Source organism: Eubalaena glacialis, chromosome 10 (assembly GCF_028564815.1).
Source record: "Eubalaena glacialis isolate mEubGla1 chromosome 10, mEubGla1.1.hap2.+ XY, whole genome shotgun sequence".
In the NCBI taxonomy this organism is placed as follows: domain Eukaryota; kingdom Metazoa; phylum Chordata; class Mammalia; order Artiodactyla; family Balaenidae; genus Eubalaena; species Eubalaena glacialis.
The window spans coordinates 94,301,765-94,324,293 of NC_083725.1; the positions used below are offsets into that span (position 1 = coordinate 94,301,765).

Here is a 22,529-nt window from a genome sequence, read left to right on the forward strand (position 1 = left end):
ATCAAATGTTTAGGAAGGTGGGGGAGGTAAAAATTGGAATTCAGAAAAGAAAAGTGCTCGGACAACCTGCAACATAATATGCCATGTGTGTCTCTGTGTGAGTGTGTGTGTGTGCACATGTGTGTGTACATGTGTACATTCACGGGCACGTGTATGAAAGCATTTATGTTGAGACAGGTCTCCAAATATATACCATAATGTATGTCATTAGAAAACCTTTTTAAGTCCTGTTGAGAATCAAAACAAGAAACTTTCTTTTATTCTTTTGAATACCTATATACATAGCTTCCTTTAAATGACCATTATGATTTTGCTTGTCTGAATAAACTGTGCTGATACAGATGATGCCAGTGATAAAAATGATGCGTACATGTACTGGGCCAGTTAAAGCTTCTTATTTAATTTTCTTTCTCCAAATCACCAATGAAAGTGGAGTAGACTTCAATATTCCTGTGCAATTTCAAAGTAATAAGGTCTTTTCCTACAGATCTACTGAGAAGCAAAATACAAGACAATGAAATTTTTCTTGAAAGAAGGAGCGCATAGACCACAATCTTCATTCTAAACAAATTGTTTACTACACAGAAATTTTATAAGGTTTTTCCTTTTGACAGTAATTTTAGGACCCAGTTAAATAATTTACTATACAAATTAAAATCATACCTACAAGAAATGTTCTAAAATCTCTTTCCTCATGTCCCTGATATTCACTCTTACTGTTCCCATTCTCTAAATCTATAGCTGATCAATCCACCCACCTCTAAGACCAAGAACTAGAAAAGTTGGGAAAGCAGAAAATATTAGCGAGTACCTAATTATGCAACCAAACAAGGGAAAATATCTAGGATCTAGGTGTGCAGTCCTCAAATAGATTCCAACTATTGGTCTAAAGATAAGGAAGGGACTTGCAGTTTTATTTAAAGTTCTGTGTCCTATTCTAATGGCAATCAGTTCAAAATTTAAATTAATTTTTTTTATTTTCTCCAGTACAAATTATCTGTAGGAAATATTATTTCTTGAGGACTTGCTCTCCAAAGAAATAGGACAGTAAAGAATTGTTTGCCTTTTCCTAGCCTCCTTTGTGACATACAGAATAATATATTCTGCTAGCATCCATGACTGCTTAATTTACAAGTAAACCTGTAACAAACATGCCATAATTCTAAAATCATAACTTGGTGTTTTTCTTACTGTTTCCATACTAAAATTCGTCACTAATGTGCTGCTTATGTCTGATCATACTAAAAGGATGGGATTGAAATCAGTTTCCTTTTCATTTTGACAGAATATATGACCTGCCAGACACTGGAGTATATTTTTCTGCTATATTTTCCCATAACCAGGCATTCCTCAAGCTATTCTTCTCATGAATCTTTTTTCTTTTATATTAACTACCATGAAGTTTGTCTCTCATCCACTTCATGGAAACATATAATTTTATTTCCCGTAAACTAGAGCAATGTAAAAATGTTGCCAATTTAAGTAACAATAGAACGAAAGATGTATTCACCAAAATTCTCCACTTGTAGTAGATTCCAAATCTTTTTTTAGAAATGGATAAAAGAGCAACAGGTTGTAATTGTCAGGGTTATATCTGTCTTCCACATTACTAATAAGGATTATATGTTCCAAATTTTTCTCTGTAGGAAAGGTTTTACTTGTCAATATGAGATTTAAAAGAACAGTCAGGGGTTGGGCACTGATATCTCTATCTCAAGCCGATTTTAAAACATATGCATCAAGAATATTGGCTTTTGCTCCCTCCTCTCTATCCCTGTTGTAATCCTCTTAGTGCCTTCTTTACTGCCATGAGCATCAAGATTCTACAATAAAATGCCCTGTAGACATCCATCACCTCTGCCTGAATCTCTCTTTAAAAGTGCTCCATTTCAGGTTATTAAATTGCTATTTCCAATGTACTGATCACCTCTCTGTATATAATCGGAGACATTTTTCTGAAAGGATTTCAAAGGTTTCATAGCGAAGGGAGGGCCATTTTTCTTTGAAAGATTCTCTTTACTATCCAGTTTATCAAATCTTTGCTTTCTTATACCACTATTCTGAGTAGACTGAAATTTTATTCAAAAAAGATTTCTTCTTCTAAAAATACAATAGTGTATAAACTTTTAAGATGACGTGTTTTCTCACTTTCACTGAATCATTAGAATGAATTAATAGTGATAAAATAACTGTGGATTGTTATTCTCTCATTTTTCAACATTAGAAAATATAGTTTCCTTTTAAAGTTCTACTTTGGCTTAAAATCAAGGAGAGAAGCCTTTCTTGTTCTTTGCTTCTGACAACTCTCCACTACCCATTATTTTTCCCCCAGGTTTGACCTGCTTTCTATTGAATGAGTTAATTAACTAGTGAATTCAATTCCATTTAGCTAACCCTGAGTATCTAGATACTGCAGCAGAGACAAGAATGATCAGAATGCCCTTTGCCCTCTAGGTATTTGTAATCTGCAGGGCAGGGGTGGGAGGATAAGATAAGGACCTCCTGAGATATTTTCCTAGCACAGGATCAAATAAGATCTTGTCTCTGCTTGAATATTTCCAGTGGCTCCTTGTTTTGTACAGAATATCCAGTTGAATTAAGACCCTTTATGATATTGAGCTGCATGAGCTGCATGTATATTTTGGAGATTAACCCTTTGTCCATTGATTCGTTTGCAAATATCTTCTCCCATTCTGAGGGTTATCTGTTCGTCTTGTTTAAGGTTTCCTTTGCTGTGCAAAAGCTCTTAAGTTTCATTAGGTCCCATTTGTTTATTTTTGTTTTTATTTCCATTTCTCTAGGAGGTGGGTCAAAAAGGAACTTGCTGTGATTTATGTCATAGAGTGTTCTGCCTATGTTTTCCTCTAAGAATTTTATAGTGTCTGGCCTTACATTTAGATCTTTAATCCATTTTGAGTTTATTTTTGTGTATGGTGTTAGGAAGTGTTCTCATTTCATTCTTTTACATGTAGCTGTCCAGTTTTCCCAGCACCACTTATTGAAGAGGCTGTATTTTCTCCATTGCATATTCTTGCCTCCTTTATCAAAGATAAGGTGACCATATGTGTGTGGTTTTATCTCTGGGCTTTCTATCCTGTTCCATTGATCTACATTTTTGTTTTTGTGTCAGTACCATACTGTCTTGATTACTGTAGCTTTGTAGTATAGTCTGAAGTCAGGCAGCCTGATTCCTCCAGCTCCGTTTTTCTTTCTCAAGATTGCTTTGGCTATTCAGGGTCTTTTGTGTTTCCATACATATTGTGAAATTTTTTGTTCCAGTTCTGTGAAAAATGCCATTGGTAGTTTGATACGGATTGCGTTGAATCTGTAGATTGCTTTGGGCAGTATAGTCATTTTCCCAATGTTGATTCTTCCAATCCAAGAACATGGTATATCTCTCCATCTGTTGGTATCATCTTTAATTTCTTTCCTCAGGGCCTTATAGTTTTCTACATACAGGTCTTTTGTCTCCTTAGGTAGATTTATTCCTAGGTATTTTATTCTTTTTGCTGCAATGGTAAATGGGAGTGTTTCCTTAATTTCTCTTTCAGATTTTTCATCATTAGTGTATAGGAATGCAAGAGATTTCTGTGCATTAATTTTGCATCCTGCTGCTTTACCAAATTCATTGATTAGCTCTAGTAGTTTTCTGATAGCATCTTTAGGATTCTCTATGTATAGTATTATGGCATCTGCGAACAGTGACACTTTTACTTCTTCTTTTCTGATTTGGATTCCTTTTATTTCTTTTCCTTCTCTGATTGCTGTTACTAAAACTTCCAAACCTATGTTGAATAATAGTGGTAAGAGTGGGCAACCTTGTCTTGTTCCTGATCTTAGTGGAAATGGTTTCAGTTTTTCACCATTGAGAACGATGTTGGCTGTGGGTTTGTCATATATGGCCTTTATTATGTCAGGGTAAGTTCCCTCTATGCCTACTTTCTGGAGGGTTTTTATCATAAATGGGTGTTGAATTTTGTCTAAAGCTTTTTCTGCATCTATTGAGATGATCATATGGTTTTTATCCTTCAGTTTGTTAATATGGTGTATCACATTGATTGATTTGGGTATACTGAAGAATTCTTGCATTCCTGGGATAAACCCCACTTGATCATGGTGTATGATCATTTTAATGTGCTGTTGGATTCTCTTTGCTAGTATTTTGTTGAGAATTTTTGCATTTATGTTCATCAGTGATATTGGCCTGTAGTTTTCTTAATATCAAAAAAACAAACAACACAATCCAAAAATGGGCAGAAGACCTAAATAGACATTTCTCCAAAGAAGATATACAGATTGCCAAAAAACACATGAAAGGATGCTTAGCATCACTAATCATTAGAGAAATGCAAATCAAAAATACAGTGAGGTATCACCTCACACCAGTCAGAATAGCCATCATCAAAAAATCTAGAAACAATAAATGCTGGAGAGGGTGTGGAGAAAAGGGAACCCTCTTGCACTGTTGGTGGGAATGTAAATTGATACAGCCACTATGGAGAACAGTATGGGGGTTCCTTAAAAAACTAAAAACAGAACTACCATATGACCCAGCAATCCCACTACTGGGCATATACCCTGAGAAAACCATAATTCAAAAAGAGCCATGCACCACAATGTTCACTGCAGTTCTATTTACAATAGCCAGGACATGGAAGCAACCTAAGTGTCCACTGACAGATGAATGGCTAACGAAGATGTGGCACATATATACAACGGAATATTATTCAGCCATAAGAAGAAATGAAATTGAGTTATTTGTAGTGAGGTGGATGGACCTAGAGTCTGTCCTACAGAGGGAAGTAAGTCAGAAAGAGAAAAACAAATACCGTATGCTAACACATATATATGGAATCTAAAAAAAAAAAAAAGGTTCTGAAGAACCTAGGGACAGGACAGGAATAAAGACGCAGACGTAGAGAATGGACTTGAGGACATGGGGAGAAGGAAGGGTAAGCTGGGACAAAGTGAGAGAGTGGCATTGACATATATACACTACCAAATGTAAAATAGATAGCTAGTGGGAAGCAGCCACATAGCACAGGGAGATCAGCTCCATGCTTTGTGACCTCCTAGAGGGGTGGGATAGGGAGGGTGGAAGGGAGATGCAAGAGGGAGGGGATATGGGGATATATGTATACTTATAGCTGATATATATGTATACGTTTAGCTGATTCACTTTGTTATACAGCAGAAACTAACACAACATCGTAAAGCAATTATACTCCAATAAAGATGTTAAAAAAAAAGTACACACACACACACAAAAGACCCTTTATGATATGATACCAACATTCTCAGTGAAATCTACCCTTCTCTCCATTCTACTCTAATGTGACCTAAAATATGCCCAAACTTGGAACACTGTTTGACTTCAAATCATGCAAAAAATGTTGCAAGAGGAACAGCACCAAATTCAAAGTCATTATAAATGGTACGGAATGGATGCAATGGGGGTATCAAAGCCAGAAACATCATATCTGGTTTGGGCACGGGGTTGGGGTAAAGAAAGACTTCATGAAGCAGGCACAAATCAGGTAAGGCTAGAATGATGGGCAGGATTTCAATAAACATTTATTGAATGCCTACTATATGCCAGACACCATGCTAGGATATGGCAAGGGTGACAGAGAAGGTGGGGAGTGGTGACAAAGAAAGAGAGGTTGAATTCCAGGCAGAGGGACCCATATGGGCATAATAACAGAAATCATGAAGTGCTCAGAAAACAACAAATGAACAATCTGGCTTAGCTAACACCCAAAGAACATATCAGAGAATAGTGAGCCTTGAAAGAGATTACAGTTAACTTTTAAAAATCATTCATCAACATGTACTGTGCACTTGCCCTACATTCAAGACTTTGTTCCAGCACTCGTGAATACAAAGATGAGTAAGACATAAAATCGGTGTCCAAAGAATTACCAATTTAGTGGAGAAAGACACAAATGCAAATGCCGATACCAAAACACAAACTCTAAGAACAATTCTCAAAGGACAATAAGGAGTTCTGAGAACACAAAATAATTTGAGGCTAAATCTCTCTGGAGGATCTGAGAGGGCTTCGTGGAAGAAGAGGAAGTTGAAGAAAGCCTTAAAAAGCAAGGAATGGTAATGGCAGGGGTTGTATCCTAGCAAAGAACAACACATGCCATGGCACAAGTAAAGCAAAGTGTAAAGCATACAGGGGACCCAATTTATTAGCTCCGACTGTAGCGTAGGCTACAACGAAGATCAAGAAGTGGAGAGGGTTGGAAAGACAAGCTGAGCGTGGGGGAAGATTGGAGAAGAATCATGGAGATCAATGAAGGCCAGATGAGGATATGGAACTTCAATAGTCAACAGCCAGGCATACAAGTTTCTGAGCAGGAAGATAATGTTACAGCAAAAAACTAAAAAGGAATGCCAACAGGATTGGAACTATGGCAAATAAAACTTCATGTCAGATGAATATAAAATATAAAAGGCATTATTCTTAGTGTACCATTCAACTTATATTTAATTTCTAAATTTGCTCAAAAACAGGATTAGAAATCATTGTCTGTTTTACTCTATTTTTATAATTATACTATTTAGATTCATATGCACCTTGAAACAACTAATATTTTCAGTGTAAATTTTGACAAAAGACTGAATGGGCAACATGGAGAAATTTAAAAAGAGCAGGTTGGGACAATGTGTCTTTTGCATTGTCTCTTACAAAGAAAGGGCCCAGACTAGTTAACAGAAAGCCCTACTTTCTTTGGGCATCTCTATCTCTGTGGGTGCCTTTTGGTTTTGGTTTCATGAATTCAAAAACTAAAACTTATGCAGCTGAAATGAACAACAACCCTACATAACTTACCAGCTGAGAAAAACAAAAGAATTATTCCTTTTTTTGGAGACAGGTTTAAAATGCTTTTCATAGCTCAGTGCAAGAAGAAAATTCCTTACTGGCAGGATAAGTTTCTAAATATAAATTAATAAAGAGACCTTCTAGATTGAGTTGTTATGAGTTGGGTTTTCTGAAGAACTCATGTTACTTAGAGACATTGACCCACAGAGCAAATAGGTCAGATGCTAAAGTATAAAGATGTAACAGCCATCTTAAAGAATTTCTTAAACAAATGCAACTTATTAATATAGTTGATATAAAGAAAATATGCTAAACAATAGTACTTAAATGATGTGATTCAGGTAGAATTTTTTCAAGTAGAAATACTATATATTGGTTCAGGTTTTTTTTTCCCCCTATTCTTTTTCAAATTCTTTTCCCATTTTGGTTATTACAGAATATTGAGCAGAGTTCCCTGTGCTATACAGTAGGTCCTTGTTGGTTATCTATTTTAAATATTGCAGTGTGTACATGTCAATCCCAAACTCCCAGTCTATCCCTCCCCCCAACCCTTCCCAATATTGGTCCAGTTTTAAAGTGCTTAATTAATTAACAGGAAGTAACGTATAATACTTGCCCCCAACATTTGTAAAGTAATTTACAGTTTTCAAAAACTTTCACAAATATCTACTCAGTCACCATGTATTGACTGACTGTCCAATACATAAAATACCCTTATTCAGAACAACAAATAATTCTGACCTTGTTCTGTAGGAAATGGTTCTCCAAGTCCACCTTTTCAAATTGATCAGGTATCTGTTGACTGGTGCCATTGAAATTAACTGGAAATCCCTCACAAACTTCCCAACTAAGAAAATAAAATATTTAATTGTTCTTGTTAGAATAAAATGAGTTTAATTTTAGTACTCTTTAGCATAATAATTTATGCATCTTATACTCTTCTAGTGAGAGAAAAACCAGTGTATAGTCCATAGTCTTTTTAAATGGAAATTTGTAAAGTATCTTGGTATTTATCATTGGGAAAGGGAAGGCTTTAAATTTTTTCCTTACAATTATTTTTAATACTGGGGTGGGGGGGGATTCTATGCCTAATTGATTATTAATAGAACAAAGACACAAAAAATAATTTTTAATCTTACAGAATCACTCACGGTGGAGACCATCATCATTGTTAAAATTATAGTCTAAATACACTGGTCTATAAATAATAAAGGATGCTTTTATAACGGTTGTGTTAAGAACATTAGTTTGGTATTTTTAAGAGTCTTTTAAGAGGCAGCACATTCTAGAGGGTACATGGACAAACCACAAACTGGAAGGGTTGGTCTCATTCTTAGCTCAGCCAAATCACTTATTTTAACAGTGAGCCAATTCTTATCCTAAAGAAAATCACCTAGATCAACACTGATATGTTAAGATATACCATATAGCATGCTATTCAACAGAAAACAGTTCTGGGAATGGTGATAGTATTTTTTTTTCAGTAGTCTGAGAAATATAAATAAGAGTATGATGACTAAGATTTCCAATGATCCGCTTGAGAGTATACAAAGAAAATTCAAATGGAATCCAAAAATTAAGTACATTATCTTCAAATAAGTTTGTGTTCAATAAGGGAAGTTTCACATTGTTATACTTAGGGAATTAGATCTAATTTAAATCCATTCATTAAAACAGTATTCACTGCAACTAGGGAAGTAAAATTAAGAAGCAGTACATAAATTAAAAATTAAACTCCTAACTAAAGACTGAAGCGAAAGGCAAGTTTAACAGCTTAGAGAAAGATTATTGCACATGAAATAAATCTGCTCATAAGTGAAAATGCTTATAAAAAAGAGTGCTGAGTTATATTCTATCTATAAAGAGAAAAAGACAAAACATTATAATCTTGTCTGGAAAGTGCAGGCAATCATTGGGGGATGGAGAAGACCAAAGAGTCTGTCTTTCTAGACATATTTAGCAATAGGTTGACACTAGCTATACTGAGTGACCTCGTCAGACTGCTTTTCATTCTCTGGATCTGCCCTCCATTTCAGCCTTTTTACCTGTATATTAAGGAAAGTTGTAATTTGTTAAATTACAAAATATTAAAGCTAGATGGGACCTTATAGATACATCACCTAATCCAACATGGTATCAGTATCGTGCTGCAATGTCCAATATGGTAGCCACGAGCCACATATTCCAACTTAAATTAAAATTAATTTAATTAAACAAAATTTAAAATTCAATTCCTCAGTCACACTAGTCACATTTCAAGTGCTCAATGTCATAAAGTTTGTTTCCATCATCGTAGAAAGTTCTATTAGACAGTGCTGGATAGGGGTTAAGCCCTCAGTTCTTAAGAAAGACAATCTGGGTTAGAATCCTAGCTCTATCAGGTACAAGTTGTGTGACTGGGCAAATGACTTTGCCCTTCCGTGGCAGAGTTTCTGTCTCCTTAAAATGGAGTAATAATAAGCTAATAAGCAATGATGGGATTAAAATAATTGTTTTGAGGATGAAATAGGTTCTTACCCAATTCATTTAGAGCTGTGCCTGGCCTATGGTCAACACTCAATAATAACTGCTGGGTTTTATTATTAACCCATAGGAAACTGACACCCATGTGCTCATAGACGATCATGAGCAGATATGGGGTTAGTGCCCAGATCTTCTTTTTTTAAAAAAATATTTATTTATTTATTTTGGTTGCACAGGGTCTTAGTTGCAGTGTAAGGGATCTTTAGTTGCGGCACGCGGGATCTAGCTCCCTGACCAGGGATCGAACCCGGCCCCCATGCATTGGGAGCACAGAGTCTTAACCACTGGACCACCAGGGAAGTCCCAGTGCCCAGATCTTCTAACTCCTGCTCTTCTTCTCACTATGCCACCAAGCCTCCTGTATATTGCTTTTGTTTTCAATTTATCATCATCAAATGAGATGCTTAAACATGAACACTCATATGAGAAAACGTATTATTTAATATTTTAATTATTCCATTCAAAACTATTAATTTAGAAACATCCACTAAAAACAATTTTTACATTTCAAATAAAATCGTTACCTTTGCAAAGCAGAAAGTATACTATGCTCATTGCCCCATATGTTTCTTAAAACTCAAGGAAAGTTAATGATAAGCCTTTTAAGCACTAGCTCATTATATCATGAAATAAGTCAATAAACTAAATAACTGCTTATTTAAGATGATTTAAAGAACATCTTTTAGTGTTTAAATCTCACTCTGGGAAAACTGAATTAGGTGATTCAGATTGCTTTAACGGAACACTTGTTAATTTACTTGTCACATCCCAGTAGTAGAACAGCATTAGGATCCAAGAAGGTTTTATATGCAACTGTAATGCCACCTCTGGCAAATGCAGTCACCTGGTCAAAGGTCAAACCCAAAACAGGGTTTAGTGGAGATCTGAAAAATGGAAAAAACATCAAATCTATCTGCAAAATTATACAAACACTGAAATTTGAGTACAGATAAACAATAAAACATACCATATCCATGTCTAATAAAATCCAGAAATAAGTGAATTTCCTATTATACAGCACTATTGTTGGTATCCTATACCGATACCTGACATGCACATTTTAGTTTATTTGTTTGATTTATAATATGCGAAGGATAGTTGCAACACATGTAATTTTAAAAAATAATTTCAATAATAAAAGCTAAGTGTTTAGTTGAGAAAAACAACCGTCATTCCTATAGTGTTCATTTTTCATGTATAACTACAATGCAATACACCCATGATGATCTTTGGAGCTTATAATCAAATTAATCCTTCATATTTGGCTACAAACAACTATTTTTTTGTGAGCTCACTAAATACTACGCTGATTTGATTTGTCATATTACATACTGTTAGGTACATTGTTTTAAGTTAATTTAATTATATGAGAATTAAAATCAAATGGAAAACAGATCTTAAATAAAAAGGATGGCCACTATGTCAATTATGAGCCATTTTGTTTTTGAAATTGGTGACAAAACACTTGCTCTTCAACTTTAGAGTCATAGGACTCAATCACATCACCTGTGTAGTATTGCCAAAAATATTTAAACTGAATCTAATCATGAGAAAACACTCACACAAGTCTAGAATGTTGGACATTCTGCAAGAAAAGTGCCTGAACTCTTCAAAAAGAAAACCAATGTCATGAAAAATAAAACAAAAGATGGTGGAATATTCTACATTACAGAGAACTAAAGAAAATAACTAAATGCAACAGACGAAGCTTATTTGGATACTGGATTACAAAAAAAGCTCTAAAGCAGGTTTTGGGTAGTATGAACATAGATTACATATTAGACAATATTATATTATTGTTGACTGTGTTAGATATTATACTGTGGTGATAGAGAAGAACATCCTGTTCTTCAGTTATGTGACCTGCGGCATTTAGGAGTAAAACTTTATGATTGTGTGGAATTAATTCCAAACAGTTCAAAAGAGAGAGAAAGGAGACATAAGAGAGGTAAAACAAATATGGCAAAATCCTTAAATTGCTGAACCTAGGTGAAGGATATATAAATTTCATTGTATCAAGTTTTCTGTAGATTGGATATTTTTCAAAATAAAAATTGGGAGAAAAACAATTAAAGGACTCAAAATAGAAGCAGATATTGGCAAAATCATCTTTTGCAAACGAGTAACCTGACCCCCCATATCAACATGTATTAGACACGTTAGAATTACTCCCTGAAAATGAATATCATTTACTTAGTACATATTGCACATTTTCTCATTTTCTCAATATATTTTAACTAGATGGAAATAACTTTTTTGACATTAACTTAGAAGTTTCAATAGTAGCAAAATGCTATAATGGTTCCCTAATGCCTCATATTGGATTCAAAACCAGAAAAAAATAATACATTATGCTATTAAAATAGCTATGATATACAAACAAATATACACACTTACAAATTCTGCCAGCTACAATCCTCAGTTGATTTTAGAATATTCCAGATACTTAGTAATTTTTGTTACTTCACAAATATGACCCAGTTAACCAAGAACAAGTGTTTCATCATATTAAAATACTGTATTATAGCAAACATCATTAAAAACATCATAATTAGTCAGTCATTGCTTTCACTTTAACAATTATATTTAAGAAGAAATTATTAGACACATTTTATTAAAGCCTTTCCTTGTAATTGGAAGAGCTTGCTAAATTATACAAGAATTCTTGCCGCTTTAAAATTCATCGCTATTTTTATCATTGTAAAAATAATTCTCACAATGTAATTAAATTATATTTTGAAATCTGCCTATTGAAGAAGCACCATTCCTTACAGATATTTTTTAGTTTTATAAATTACACAGCATAAGATACTAGTAAGCATTTTAATTTTACTCTAATGGGACAGATGAAAGATTTTGTAATATGCTACCCACAACAAATCCTACCAATGTCTCCCAAAACCTTCATGGATTTCTGAGTAGATTCGTTTTCTTTGAAATTTTGACTATTAGAATACACACTAAATCTAATCAGCTCCTAGTTCTGTCTACGCTATTTTTGTTAAAATTTTTGTTAAAATCTGTATGATCGATTATATTCTACAAGCACTATTTCCCCTATTCTGTTCTACAGATAAAGAGCTGAAAACGAAACAAAACAAAAAGATTAAAAGTAGACAGAAAAGTGTGTTTAAGTTTCCTGACAAGCAGCTTCAGAGTTCATCTGGATGTGTCCTGTCAAAATATGCATAAATTTCCAAGATATTCCACACAACAGCCAGACTCATCAGTGCCTGCAGACTGAAGCCTTTTTCTTTTCTTGGGAACACAGATAATTTTATGCAGGAATTTACCAATCTACAAAAATTTACACAATGCTCAGTAATAACCAGTAATTATTGTGGGATAATGTAAGGTGCTTTTGAGGAATATAACTTTGATAGGATAGGGTTTACAAGCTTTACCAATTTATCTTTGGCTGTCCTGTCATTGGAGCTTAAAAGGTTAAGACTTTATTTGTGAAAACAGAGAGAGATAGTGGGGAATCATGTTGTCTACAGCTTCATAAATCTTACTTAAGATCCTTTTCAATTACCATCCATTTCTCCTTTAAAAAGGGACAAAAAAATAGAGGAGTGGAAGCAGGTCAGGGCAGTGTGCGACAATGACAGTGTGATGGGCTTGGGCCCCCGTGGCGTTTCCATCTGCTATCATTAAGGTGACTACTCAGACATGAACAAATCCCACTTGCTGTGCTGACAGGCAGACTTCAAGAACTATGACAAGGCATTAAGACAGAAAGTCAGGGGGGTGGGGGACAGAGAGAGAGAGATGTCATATCCCACAAACAATACTGCCTCACAAAAAAAAAACGCCCCTGGAATTTTACTGGAATTCAAAATAATTTTTTTTTTTTAATAAAGGGTGCTACTTGGCTTCTCAACTCTCCTTTTAAATTAGCTTGTCCCAGAAAGATCGAGAATAAACACCTTGCTCCTACCTGTGTGCTTTACCATAAGAGACCCAAATTTTTTGCTCATTCTTCAGCGAAAGTGGATTCTTAATTTCTTGACTGTGCTCGTCGAAAAGCCGGATTGAAGAAAAATTGAGGCCTGGTGGGTTGATGGAAGAACCCTGAAGTCTTCGATGAATCTTGAAAAGTAACTGGTTGGGGGGCGGGGTGTGGAAATGAAGAAGAAAAAGAAATAACGTAAAATGTGAACACCTGTGATAAAATGTCTCTACTCTGTAACGGATGAAGTCCAAACAAATGATAATTAAATTCATACAGAATGTTAAAAGAAGTGTGAAATGACGGCAATGTTTAGCTCGGTGTAAAGTAACAAAATGAGCATGGGCTTTTAACCAGCAGGGGGTGCCACAGGCTCGTGATTGAGCTCTGACCCTTTGGCACGGGGACGGAAAGCAGATGTGACAGTCTTACAGAAAGAGCATTTAGCTTCTACACACGGTACCGGTCCTCTTTGATAAGGGTTATGCTTTTCTTGTCTGAGCTACACATTCTGTTGGGTCCTTCCAGAGTATGTTCAAGTTTTACAATCAGCAATCTCCCATCACCGAGACTAACCTCAGGTAACCAACGGTGGAACAATCCACCACTGACAGGATTGCAAAAATAAACATGACTTTCCGGCTTACGCCAATTCACTTAGAAGAACTCTTCCTGGATGTATTAATTAAGAGCTCTGCAGAAGCTTGCGAGCGGCTTCAATAATGGATGTTTTCAAGTTGTAAATAAGATGTAATCAAAGTGTGAAGTATGAAATGCTATCATTTAATATGTTAAATAATAGCACTGTCTGTGTTTGCTTCTATCTTATACTTAGAATCTCTAAATTATAAAGATATTTCTAACTGAAGGCATATTTCAAATGAAAGTAAATCCGGCTGACCTGTGTTGCACATGGACTTTTAAAAGATATTTTTCATCATTATCTGTCACCTTTGTTTGAGTGTTTAGGCCTCTGCTCTTTCCCGCTCTGTGCCCCAACTATCCATCACTCTGTTTTCCCCCCAGCCTTCTGTCACAGGCTTCCTTTTCTTCTCTGCCTTGTCAGTTCTTGTGTCTCTCAATTTCTTGTTACTCTGTAATCTCGGCAGGGATGCGGATATAGTTGTAGCCTTTTCTTGCCTAGCTGCTGTTCAGGGTGCCTTTTTTGCTCCTTCTATTAATTCCCATTGAAGGTATATTGAGACGTGCTAAATGCCGAGGCCCAGAGAAAAGGAAAGGCGCAAGCCTGTCATATATCTCCAGTTTCCTCACCTATTGGCTATAAACTCTTTACCGAGTAAAATATTTTCTATGACCAGCAACTATATCTATAGAAGGCTTAAGGCTTAGGCTTTGCCCTAATTAGGGATAAATAATCTTATCTCCAACTTCATCAGCTTTATGTTGTTTTTATCAGCTCTGCACTGACCAGATTTTTTAGCCTTGAGCATCAGAAGGGCTGAAAATGATGATACATCTTTCCTTTCATTAAAGTTAATACTTTTCATCCAGCATAGCCAAGTCCTTTCAGTTAAAAATAATGATTACTATTCTCTTTAGGAATATAATAGGCAAAGTGTTAGAATAGTAAAAATCTGTGTTTTGTTTTTTCACTGGAACCACAAAAAGTTTTGAAATCCATGGACTGTATTTATAAAGCCCTACATTTATTTCTGTGTGGTCTCAGCCCTTGAGTTTATTTTTTGTGGCTTTGCTATTATTTCAGAAAACAAGTAATGTTGATCATTTTTTAAATCACAGTGATTTTGCTTTATAGGCGTCTCCTTTTTTGTAAAGGGGGAAGATATAAAAAAATTTAAGGCCTGATCCAGGAGAGAAATAAGTACACAAAGAACAGGAGTGTGTGGTAGAGAAGGGATGTGAACACCTGACCACTTAACCAAATTCACTTTCACAGGAGTTGCATTGCAATCTCTATTTTCTCAACTTGGCAACACACTGCATTTTAGGTGTTCAAAGATGAGCATTCGACAGCCTACAGGAGATAAGGCCTCAGTGTCTTTCATCTCTAGGTCATTGGTGAGGGCTGGGCTATAGTGACCAAAAACAGTGATAATCTTCACCCATTTATCTTTAAAGTTGTCATCACCAGGCCTTTATAGGATAAGAATTTGTTCAGGGACCTGAGAAGAGTGTAAAACATCTTAGGCTAGTGATTGAGACAAGTGTGCACCAAGGGAACAGTCGTCCTTGGGTGTCACAAGGGCTCTCCCAAAGAGCTTTATAATGCCCCTAGTTAAAGGTTTTCCCCCGGATTTTCCTGCATATAGATGCAAATCACAGATCAATTTCAGTGTGCCATTAGTCAACAAAAGCTTTCTACAGAATAATATCTTCCTGTGTAATCTAACGTAAATTCCATCTTCAATTTTTTATATGAACCAAAAAAGGACAATATTCTAATGTGGAAAAGAGGAATTTACAGGTAGAGAATTCTAGGAAGGCTTTTGTATCATGGTGATCTGTATAGTCAGGGATGTGATGGTAAAAGAAAACCAGTCAAGGCTCTTTATCATTCTCTCTCTAATCAATCAAGGTAGCACTTCCCATCTCTTCTGAGCTCAGCTAATGATCGGATGATCAGCTTTTGTGACTGACTGTGAAGGCCAGGTAATGGATACCACCAGGGAGAGGTAAGTCTGAGGGTACTGAACTGAAGGGGGAAAAAATGGAGCAAGTTTCTGAACAAAGGTCAAGCAACCGAGCCCGAAACACTGGTGTGCGCTCAGGCGAATAAGCCCAATTTGTAAACAACAGGGTATTCAGTGTCCTTTCATGCAAGACAAAGACCCAAAATAAAGACCCTGAACATGTTGGTTCTGCTTGAGAAACATCCCAATTGTCTGGAAAATAGGAAAAGGTAAGAATGCCTAAGATAAACCATCTGGACTTGCTCACAACGAGCACAGGAGAAGACCAAGGCTGTGTGTTACTTGCTCAGGGTCTAGGGCTTGGAAATACCCTAGACGCAGAACACACCCTCCACTGGATATCATGTCACTTCTTTTCAATGTGTAAACAAGCGGGCAATTCCAGAGTCCAGTGTAGACAGATTTTCAAATAAAAGCATAATGAAGATTAAGATGCTATTAAGTAAGAGGTCAGGAGTTAATATTATACTAAAGCTGAGAACCTCCGCAATCCAGAAGTCAAGCTTGAAACTATAAATCTTTACAGATCAGCAAATGATTAATCTTTTCTAAACAACTTTAAAGATGTAATTGTCTAAATTAACTACAAGTAACTTGGAAGATGCTCATAGTCATAAATGAATAGTCAGTAAACTCACTCTTTCCATCATATAGCCAGTTTGAATTGGGCTATTAGGCCCCAGATCTTTTTCACTGATACAAACAGAGATCTCGCCAGTGTCTTTACCATTTTCAAATATCTGAAAAATAAGCACATTCAAAATTAAAAAGAAATACACGCACACATATACATACGTATAAATACATATATAAACACAAGCAGTCCTGATTTTGCACAGTACAGTGATGACTGAAACTCATCCATATGGTTAACTGTGTAAAGCGAAGACGGCCTGTATGAGCACAAGCAAGTAATTGGCAATGAAAAGCAACAGGACTAGAATAGTACAAAGGAAGTCCCTTGTTTCTCCTGTTGCTTTCAGTGTCCTTAACCTGACTGTCATTCCCTACAATCTTAAAATAGAAGGAAACACAGACATTAAAGGAGGAATCACTGACTACACCGAATGCTTACATGGGGCAAGCGTCAGGGAAAGGTCAGCTAGCAACCAATTAACTAGCTCATTTCATTCTTTTTGGAGAACATAAAGCCACTAATTATGTAAGGAATGTTTAATTTATATTTAAAATATATCAGTGTTCAGCTCATCTTTTGACTCACTGAAAGCAAATTCAACCTGACAAACTTATTGCATAAAGGTACAATGAAAGCCATCCATTTTAAGTGCATACAAGCAACAAGTTGCTGAGAACAGAGATAAAATTCAGAACATTGCATTATGCAATGCTCATCTGGAAAAAGAAAATGCTAGCTAACGTTCTGGTCAAAGGTATCCAAATAAACCAGTCCCAAAGGAGGGCTCCACTAGAGTGAACACCATCCTCTGACCATGCTGAGGGCCCACATGGGGTGTGTCATTCACCAGGCAAGAAAGAATGCAGGTCATAGAGGCTTGATGAGCAATGTAAATCCTTGCTTTTTACTGTATTTTTTTCTCAAAAGTTCTTTTCTTCCCTTTCTGATAGACCTAGCACATCAGAGTAGCCATTTTATTTCTTTCGAGTGCTATCTCCAGAGAAGATAATTTGGGAGAATATTTTATTTAAATATAAGAAAGAAAACCATCTGTTTTACTTTTGAGACAGTTTGAGTTATTTAATTAGTCCTAATCTGGTTTAGGAAATAATGTGCTTCAATAGCACTTCCTCAGGCTTTAGGCAAAAAAAAAAAAAAAAAAAGGTTTTAAAAAAGAGTAACAATGTTTAAGAATGGTGGGGTTTTCTCCACTCTGTGCTTTTCATCGTACTGACAGCCTAGTGGAGATGGTACAGCTGTCAGCCTTGGGGCACTGATGCTCTACACTCTACAGTAGCTTTTGCTAAAGGGGATTTTTTAAACCTCTTTTCTGAGAAAAGATACAATTCTGAGCAAGAAATCTCTCTACTTTAGCCAGGAACTTTGTAAACCCAACTGTTGCCTACAAACCTATGGGAAATAATGTGGGAGGAGAATCTTACTGTCCTAAAAATCTCTTCAGGGCCCTCTTAAACAACAGAGCCATTTAGCAATTAGGTTCACAATTCTAGGTGGCACGCATTCTGCAAGGTTAGTGTTGACAAAGGCTCAGTTTGGAGAACTTATTGATGTTCCTTTGTCAAGACTTGTTAGATGTGAAACTGGAGTGCAGCAAATTATATTCTAGAAAATAGCTGTGTGAGTGCTGTCAAACTGAGAAAGCAAATAGGACCTGGACAACACCTAAGACCTTCATTAGCTTACTGCTTTCTTCACTACTGTTAATAAGCCTTCCCTTCTATGTCCAGAAAAGAGTGTTCTCAAGAAAAAAAAAAAAGGCTCTGGCCTCTAAAAGCCCTATGAGGGCATAAAGAAAAAAGAGGTGCTTTATTGTTTAAGTAAAAGTTTAGGTGTTTAAGTGAAAGAAATCTGCCCTCCACTAGTCATTCATATAATGGTTTTTTTTTTTCTGTATTTCTACAAAAGTAAAAATTCCCCAAGCTGAAATTCTATGACATTCTGCTTTTCTTAGGGCTCAGCTCCTATTTTTAAGGTTTATATCACTATGACCATTTTTTTTTAATCTAAGTATTCTATTTTTTTCTTCCTTTGCATGAGAAGTATTTTTATTTCTATTGTCCAATGTCTAAACAAAGATAGCTCTCTAAACAGAGTTTATATAGGAAAATAAAAAATAGTCTACCTTTATTTTCCTGCTGCCTAATCCTTGGCTTAAGAAAAACCAACTGCTTCCTAGTGGCTATCTGCATGCCGTCACCTCCTTATAGTTCTAAAACCAAATTCTCACCCTTGAAGTAGGGTGATACAAAAAGCCAGCTAAGGCTAGTCTTGAGTCCCTAGCTGAGGAGTAATGCAATAGAATCTTAAAAAAAAAAAGGGAGGGGGGATCCAGATCCTTTCGAAAAACATTGTAGCTAATGACTATTGAAAAAAATACCTATAAATAGGAACTTACTTCTATGCCCTTAGTTACACAAAGTACAGAGTTTCTAGGAGGAGTTTCCCATGAACTGCAGTCTTTTTACTTTCCTTCATGTCAACAATGACTTTTCTTCAGCAGAATTAAATTAGGTTAACACCAATGTTTCACTGTAATGTTGTTAATCAATTCTTCATTCAACAAATATTTATTGAGTGCCTATTATGTGCCATCCACTGCTCAAGTGCTTAAGATACACCAGTGAACTAAGATTCCTGACAGAACAAGTTAGTAAATCATGTAGCAAGGTCAGGATACATCCAGGTCTGTGAGGTCTGAAGTTTATACAACTTGGTGGGCCTTCTTTAACCAAAAAAATGCAAAATTACAAATGGAAAACTAGATACAAAATATTTATTTAAAATGAGAAATTACAACAATTCACACATATTAAAAAGCTCACACATAGCAAAAAACATGACAAAATCCAGAAAAAGTCACAAAATATTTTCATTAATTTACTATCCAATGCACATTTTTTGGCTGAATTGTCTTCAATCACCTCATTTGGTAATCTTGTAACATTTTCTATAAGGAGAATAGGAATATAATTCCATCTTCCCTCTTGCATGGTTAATCAAAAAATTTCTATTATTAATTAGAAAAATTTCTCTCAACTACACAACTTGGTTGGTCATTTCATAAAAATTTTTAGGACTGATGTCAACTTTGGGAAAAGCTTGATAGTTTACTTTAAAATATGAGCTGTAAAATGTGGAAGGGTTTTTTACAAGTTACTTGACTTTGTTAATTTCACACTATGTTTTTCCTCCACCACCCATATACTTTTGGTGACAGGCACTCTAGCCCACAGTCAAAAAGCAATACACTCTATGGCCAGCAGGTAGTAGCCATCTTCCTAGAAGCTCTTCCCATACCAGGGTGGCTTAGCCCTCACTGAACTACGATACAGGGAAATGACTGCAAACCAGTAACTACATCCCACTATGCTCAAACTAAATGTATCCTCAACTCAACTTCCCCTTAGCCAGACCTCAAAAATGCCTGCAACCACTTCAGCTCCAGCTGGTGCAAGGGAAAACTTGACAGAGAGGAAGTTGGAGTGGAAACAGACAATGGTCTCAGTCAATTGTAGTTAAAATATATTATATTTGCAAATTTTACAGAAACATGTGGCCCTGTGAACAAATTGCTAGGGCCTCTCCCAGGGTTTTGGAAGGGGCCTAAGCAGGAAAGGGGCCTTGAAGCTTAGGTACATTGGCATCATGGTAAATGCACCTTGGAGGAAGTTAGAAGGTGGTTAAGTGCAATGTAAAGAGGAAAAAATATAGCAGGGAAGGGATATAGGGCCTAGGATCAACGAGTGGGATGGGTGGTGGTCGCCATATGAAGCAGGTGATCAGAAAAGGCTTTCAAGAGAGGAAAGATTTGAGTAAAGACTTGGAGGTGAGAGAGTTAGCCAAGCAGATAGCTGGCAGAAGAGCACTGGAGGCAGAGGCAGAGGCAAGAGCAAAGAAACTAAGGCAGGAACGTGCCCAGTATGTTCCAGGAACTACAAGCAGGATGGTGTGACAGGAGCAGAGTGAGAGAGAAGAAGGGTAAGTAACGTGAAATCAGAGGGTTCAGGGGTGGGCAGCAAAATGGGGGATCCTTGGAGGGATTGGAACAGAGCAGTAATAGGATCTGACTTAAAAGGAGCATTGGGGGCTTCCCCGGGGCTTCCCCGGTGGCGCAGTGGTTGAGAATCCGCCTGCCAATGAAGGGGACACGGGTTCGAGCCCTGGTATGGGAAGATCCCACATGCAGCGGAGCGGCTGGGCCCGTGAGCCACAACTACTGAGCCTGCGCGTCTGGAGCCTGTGCTCCGCAACAAGAGAGGCCGCGATAGTGAGAGGCCCACGCACCGCGATGAAGAGTGGCCCCCACTTGCTGCAACTAGAGAAAGCCCTCGCACAGAAACGAAGACCCAACACAGCCATAAATAAATAAATAAATAAATAAATAAAAATTTAAAAAAAAAAAAAAGGAGCATCGGGGCTGCTGGGTGGAGAGTAGACTCCAGGGAGCAAAAGTTATCCGAAGGGTGAATGACTGCGGCTCAGAGTATTAACAATGGACTTGGTTATAAATGGTCAATTTCTGTTGTTCATTCCAGAGTAATTTGTTCATTAGTGGGGTTGGGAAATAAAATTTGTAGCTAGGCTAATATTTCTGGACCATGATGTCTGCATCTATGGATGCAAATAAATCAACCTAAGTATAACTTCATATGTAGTTTTTGTGAAGGCACAAAAATGTTAACAAACTATCAAAAGAACTGTATTTACTGTGAAGATTTTATAGAGGCAGTGACCAAAACGTAAACCATGCAGGGGGAAGATGACTTGAATAGGATGTTGTTCTTTGACCAGTTTGCCTGGCATCATTTATGACACCTATTTAAGGACTTGTATAAGGCCTAGTTCAGTGCCATTATCGGCCTTTAATGCTATAAGTCTGGTTAAGAGCTAGCTGTCGGGGACCAGCAGGTTCCCAAACTCTCCATAACAGCTGGACAGACCACCCAGGAAGCTCTTCTGTGCGTGAGTGGAAGGCCAAACACCTAAGCTTCAAAATGCCTCAGGAGGCAATGCTGTCAAGAGGCAATAACAGGAAAATGACACCGCGGTGTGTTGCCAAAAGTTGGGAGGCTGTACAGTAACAGGATTTACTACTAGAGGTCTGGTGAAGGAAAGGAATATAAAATAGCCCCACAAAACCATTTGGCATATTTCAGGTGAAATAATTAAATATGCTGGGAAAAGGTTAACTTACATGTTGTCTTCGATTAGGGTCCCCAGGAAACAGACTCTGAGACCAACATTTACCTGGAGAAAGCTTCCTGCGGAGCGTTCTCAGGTACAACACAGGTGAGGGGAGTTAGGAAACAGGAATGGGCAGAGGGAGAAGGTAAAATGTGATGCAGTTGCAACAGAGGCCTCTGGTGGGAGCTCTAGACCTGGGATGGCCCCTCAGAGTTGTCCAGAATTGAGGCCAGGGAGCATGGCTTTGCACTGCCCACCAATCAAATACTGGAGGCAGACTGCCCTCAGGATGGGGGTCTAATCTTGGGAGAAGCAGCAACTTTACACCAAGGGCAACTGTCCGAGAAGAATGCAGGTGTGGCAGCTGGAGGTGGGGGGTAGGTATCTCAGTCCCGAAGAGGGAATCCAGGTAGTGTGGTACGGCATCCACTACACACACGCACAGTGATTCGCAGTGTAGGGTGCGCACACCTTTAAATCACTCAATACTCAAAGCAACTGGATTTTATAGGTGAGTCTCAGAGAGGTTAAGTGACTTGCCTAGTGCAAATCTACTCATAAGGGGCAGCGAGATCTATAGAAATCAAGTCCTCTGATTTTTTTTCCAGCTTTACTGAGATATAATTATCATGTAACATGTAAGTTTGTGCACAACGTGTTGATTTGATACACTTACATATTTCTAAGTGATTACCAGGGTTAGCTAAC

The 22,529-nt window shown here is 36.9% G+C and overlaps 1 protein-coding gene across 2 annotated transcripts in view; it reads right to left on the bottom strand.

Moving 5' to 3' along the window:
* The window catches only part of DCDC1 (doublecortin domain containing 1), a 424,949-nt gene that overhangs the window by 169,852 nt on the left and 232,568 nt on the right, over positions 1-22,529 (bottom strand). For both annotated transcript variants that reach the window (XM_061201531.1, XM_061201532.1), the window contains exons 11-14: positions 16,618-16,719; positions 13,296-13,459; positions 10,114-10,239; positions 7,574-7,679 (exon numbers count right to left, since the gene is read on the bottom strand). In XM_061201531.1, coding sequence (XP_061057514.1) covers positions 7,574-7,679; positions 10,114-10,239; positions 13,296-13,459; positions 16,618-16,719 — 498 coding nt within the window. The remainder of the gene's footprint in view (positions 1-7,573; positions 7,680-10,113; positions 10,240-13,295; positions 13,460-16,617; positions 16,720-22,529) is intronic.